Here is a 5,218-nt window from a genome sequence, read left to right as displayed (position 1 = left end):
GATTTCGTTTAAGAACAAAACAAGAATCAAAATGGTAAAGGTATATAGTAAAAGGGTCATTATAACAGTAGCTAGATCTGGGACTTTGTATTCGGCTCTCGTTGATTTTGCAAGGTCGGATCACACTCGGCGATTGCGCGCTTCGTGAGATCCGATCTGGCAAAATCCACTCGAGCCGAATACTGCATCCCAGATCAAGCTACTGTTATAATAACCCTATTTTATGTGACTACGGTAATGTTAAACCTAGTTTTTGACCACAGATGACCCATATTCTAACTTGACCTAGATTTCATCAAGGCAATCATTCTGACTAAATTTTGTGAATATCCAGTGTAAAATTGACAGAAACATCGAAGGAAGACACACAAGACCAGTGTAGTTAATTAACAAACAAAATCCCAGTTATATTTATTAGCCAAAAGAAAGAATTAACATATCTACATACCATAAATATATAATGGTATGCACCAGTTTGAAAAGAATTTTTATTTTAAAAAAATGTGAGGTTGGAGGTAAGTTATTTCATGGTTGAAGGTAGATCAAAAGGCATGCATGAAGCATTGTTCTGTGATTCAAGTGTAGTCATTAGTTGATCAAATCCCTGTTGTGTTTTCACTATAAAAAGATGTTCCGGTACTGGTGTTGTTACGTAGTTCAGGACATCATTGAATCCGTTCGATGAAAACGAACCAATCAGAAGGGAAAACACTCTGGCTATTCCACGAAGTCTTAACGCAGATGCCAAAACATCTCCGCTACAGTTAGAGTAACCATCTGTCAGTATCAAGACATCTTTATCTACTAGAATGTCGGATCGTATCCCTGTAAAATAAATAAAAAAAGATCTAGTGTTGAATCTGGTTTAATGCACTACTGTAAAATAAGAAATTTTCGTGAGGGTTTTACTTTCGCTATATTCGCGAGGCCCTACATCTTGTGAAAATTTATCCTCGCGTATAACGGTATTCACCATTAGCATAATTCTAATTCGAATATGATACTATTTTTACAATTTCGCGAATATTAAACCTCGCGAAGATACGCAAAATTTCAAATTCGCGAAATTTTTTAACCCAGCGAAAATGTGTGTTTTACAGTATATGAAGCAACGGTCAATTGCTTTTTAAAATTCTGAAAAGACAGAATAGAACATTTGAATTACCCAGGAAAATGTGTTCGGTTGATTTTACTAAATGTCTACATGTTTATCTCTTAGACTTCATCATAGTAAAAGGTGGTTTTATATGACAGAAAAGATGTATAAATGTTACACATAGAATCCGCTATTGAAAGAAAACCACTTATAAACCAAAGTCATTTATAAACAAGTTAAAACTGACGGGTAATTTAGCTTCGAGATTTTCGGCAGCAAACTTCCTCTGTCATATTTCTCCGTGGAAAGAGAGTGATTATTACCAGACTAAATAATTAATTCTCCGTTGGTCCTTACACTTATCAGATCCATGCTGATCGCAAAACCACTATGTTGGTTTTCCCATGGCGCGGCTCATATATAGCTGTTTTAACAGATTCAAGTAGGTGTTATGTGTTAGTATATACTTCAGGGAATTGAATAACTTGGATTCCAAAAGAGTCAAGATGTTGTTTTTAAAAATGTAATACGGATTATGTTACTTAATAACAATCACCCTAGAAGCATTTGGGATATCAGTGAACAAGAGAGAATAGATCAAAATTGAGCCGCGCCATGAAAAAAAAACCAACATAGTGCGTTTGCGACCAGCAAGGATCCAGTACATCCTGTGCATCCGCACAGTCTGGCCAGGATCCATGATGTTCGCTAACGGTTTCTTTAATTGCAATGGGTTTGAGAGCGAACAGCATAGATCCTGATCAGACTGCGCGGAAGCGCAGGCTGGTCTTGCACTATGTTGGGTTTCTCATGGCGCGGCTCTATTTTTACTTAATCAACATTATACCTGTCTGTGTAAGCATCGTAAAAGCCGCATCAAGATTGCTTTTCATGCATGACCGATTTGAATCACGATGCACTTGCAGAATCGCATCCTTTACAGCCGCAATACCGTCATAGTTGTTGAACTCAAATACTTCATCGTGAGAATTAGAGACACCAATCAACACAGCGTGGTTGTACAGTTTGGCAAACGGGTCTGGGTCGGGACAGAACATTCCTAGAAGCTCTGCTAAGTTTTGTTTTGTACTGTTGAACGCTTCATCGTCAAGACTTTCCACGGAGTCGAGGACAATCAAAAGATCACGAATATGGCCAGGCTCTGTTGGATTGTCAGGCTTCGGATTTCTCCGAATGAAATTCTCTGATAACGATCTTGCGGTGTCTTGTATATGTTCGGGACTGTCCCAACGCTTCATGATGTCGTCTTTATAAAAAATTAGAAATTATCAGTTAACTAACCTCAATAGCCATATTTGCCTTTTTTAAATTTTGACACGATATATACTATGTAACGCTACTCTATAAAATATATCTTCAAGTGGTCAGTTAAATCATTCATACTATATATGATTGTATGCGTTTGCTTTCAATAACAATGCGCTAACAAATAACAACAACAACAACAAAAAAAAAAAAAAAAAAAAAGAAAGAAGCAAAAAAAAAAGAATACTTAGTTTAATATGGTTGCTTTTGTCAAACAAGTACCATGATATTCATAGAAATTTGCTAGCTTAATTTTAACGACCATAAGTAACTCTTTCAGGAGGTATTCTAAACCCTTTAGTTTAATCATATTTTATTGCTTTCCATACAAATACAATACAAATTTACAAGGCATGCATACAAAAAAACGAAGTAAATGTAAGAATATTACAAATGCATAGATTACATAAAAAAGCAAAAGGGTTGGGCCACAAGTTTTAACAACATTAGCGGGTTGGCCCTTCCCAGATGTCATACTGCTAGTAACAAAATGAGCATTATTTTCTTTGTATTTTCGTCGCATTTACATGAAATAAAAGAACATTTTATTTTATAATGAAGTTCTAAAATGAAAAAGAGGAAGAAGAAAAACAAAAATAATGAAAAATACAATGAAGAAGTAATATTTGATTTAAGAAAAAAGAGAGAAGGAGGGGTGGAGGGGGGGGGGGGAAGGGGAAGAGTCCCTGCGTTGATATTTCTCGCCCATAATCTCATCGCAAACACCGAATATACACCTCAGACATTCTAAACCTTTTAAAGAATATCCCAACTTTTATTATAAAATATTTGGTATATTTTAAAAGCACATCCGAAAGCTTCTGTCATTCATCATAACGAGCACAGGGTATTTGGCGTTTATCAGTAGGAAGGCATTAATTCTCGCACATGTAACGTACGCACGCACTGAATGTACACTGTAAACATACCCTAACCTTTAGTCAGTTTATTGTACTACCCCGAATGTGTAAGTGCATCCAATAGATGCGAATTTTAAGGTTTGCGTTTATCAGAAAAATTACAAGAAAATCTTTTCTATTTGAAAAGAAACTACCAGGTTTCTTATTTATCCGTATCAGTTCAATATAAAGGCAATAGGTTTATCAACAGTAGTTTGATCTTTAATGTTTTATTCGGCTGTAGTAGATTTTTCAAAGTTCAGTAAAGCTCTACATGTGATCCGCCTTGGTACAATTTAAGATGAATACATTCCAAATCGTGCTAATGTAATAATGACCGTTTTGTTATAATTGAGCCACGCCATGGGTAAACCAACATAGTGGATTTGCGACCAGCATGGATCCAGACCAGCCTGCGCATCCTCGCAGTCTGGTCAGGATCTACGCTGTTCGCTAATGGTTTCTCTAATTGCAACAGGCTTCGAAAGCGAACATCATGGATCCTGACCAGACTGCGCGGATCGCAAACCCACTCTCATGGCACGGCTCGTATACCTTTTTATCCGCTTATTTATTGTTTTATTTCAATCTATATAATGATAAATATAATAAAATCCGTAATAAGAACATTTGGACGCGTTGAACGCAACCAATATAATAGCAAACTCGGTTTGACGGAGTCTGTTCATCATGAGAGGTACTGGAATGTACAGCACCCCTCACACCCACTAGCACCGGCTAAATGGAATTCTGGTAAAACAAAAATGAATGTTTTCCGTGATCCAAAAGGTCCAGCATAAATTATATAATAATACTAAGGCAAAGTACGGGGAGATGTTCTTCGGCCGCTGCAAGGCACGTTAAGACTAGAAACGTAGAAATAATAGTAGACTCATTGGAGAAAAAGACTTATTTACTTACCGAATCACGAGTGCTAATGAAAGTTGCCTCTGCACAAGCAAAATACGGAAAAGTAGAAAAGAGTTTTGATTTCTGTCAGTTTGTATCTATTTATGAAATACACGCCGTAGTTGGGGTTAAAATTGTGTCGGTATAAACTTTGTTTACCTGCTCTGACTTCTCTCATTGTTTCTCTAGGAGGGCATGGGATACCGCCTTTGTTTTCATGCCGGAGAATTCCACGTTCATGAACGTGCACATCAAGACCAGGAACTTCCGCCCAGGAACTCCAAGACGTCAATAGACAATCTGTTCTAACGTCAAAAATAAATCCAGTACATGAAGCAGTGTTATAAACCGCAAATACTAACAGAACAAGGTCAAGAGAGAAATAGTTCATAATTGTCTACAGAAACAAAATTAACGGACCGGATACAGCATGTAAAAGTATTTGACAAATGTGAAGAAAGGCTTAATATAAACTTTGCTTACACTACAAGTAAGGTAACAGATGCCGCTGTTTCTAAAGAAGTAAAAAAGTAGATGCTGAATATACCTAAACGACTGTGAGACTAAACAGGTCAATGATTAAATCAAGGCCACGAATTTTCCCGTTTCTAAAACAGTATTTTTTCCCTCCATGCTGATTACCATATAAATGACTGTAAAACTAAAAGGATGCATATCATTAAAGAGATGTATATCACAAAAAACGCATTTATAATAATCTTTTGTATTAGAGTTTGTTTGATCAAGGTGGGTCCTTTCGTTACATTTTTATGTTTGAGTGTATTTTTATGTATGTAAAAAATGTGCTGGAGATGTAGGGAAAAGGAAGCATCCATTTTCAAAAAGTAATTGAGCCGCGCCATGGGAAACTGAACCAACATAGTGCGTTTGCGACAAGCATGGATCCAGACCAGCCTGAACATCCACGCAGTCTAGTCAGGTTCCATGCTTAGGGAAACCGTTAGCGAACAGCATGGATCATGACCAG

General features: G+C 36.8%; 1 protein-coding gene across 1 annotated transcript; it reads right to left on the bottom strand.

The window, feature by feature from the left end:
• Positions 1-406: 406 nt before the first annotated feature.
• Positions 407-4,714, bottom strand: LOC128549832 (uncharacterized). Its single transcript, XM_053527500.1, has 3 exons — positions 4,390-4,714; positions 1,944-2,363; positions 407-825 (listed from the first exon to the last, which is right to left on the bottom strand). Exons 1-3 carry the CDS (start codon positions 4,619-4,621, stop codon positions 521-523), a joined length of 957 nt encoding a protein of 318 aa, XP_053383475.1. The 5' UTR covers positions 4,622-4,714; the 3' UTR covers positions 407-520.
• Positions 4,715-5,218: the final 504 nt, after the last annotated feature.

The sequence above is a fragment of the Mercenaria mercenaria genome, chromosome 16 (genome assembly GCF_021730395.1).
Source record: "Mercenaria mercenaria strain notata chromosome 16, MADL_Memer_1, whole genome shotgun sequence".
NCBI classification, from domain to species: domain Eukaryota; kingdom Metazoa; phylum Mollusca; class Bivalvia; order Venerida; family Veneridae; genus Mercenaria; species Mercenaria mercenaria.
Note: the sequence above shows the minus strand (reverse complement) of the source record. Positions and strands in the feature narration are given on the sequence as shown.

Bases quoted from the DNA above. Each gene is read 5' to 3' on its own strand.
- LOC128549832 (XM_053527500.1), bottom strand. From the start codon at position 4,621: ATGAACTATTTCTCTCTTGACCTTGTTCTGTTAGTATTTGCGGTTTAT. The intron at 2,364-4,389 runs GTAAACAAAGTT...TTTTTTATAAAG, and splicing joins AATGAGAGAAGTCAGAGCAG to ACGACATCATGAAGCGTTGG. The intron at 826-1,943 runs GTATAATGTTGA...TTTATTTTACAG, and splicing joins TACGATGCTTACACAGACAG to GGATACGATCCGACATTCTA.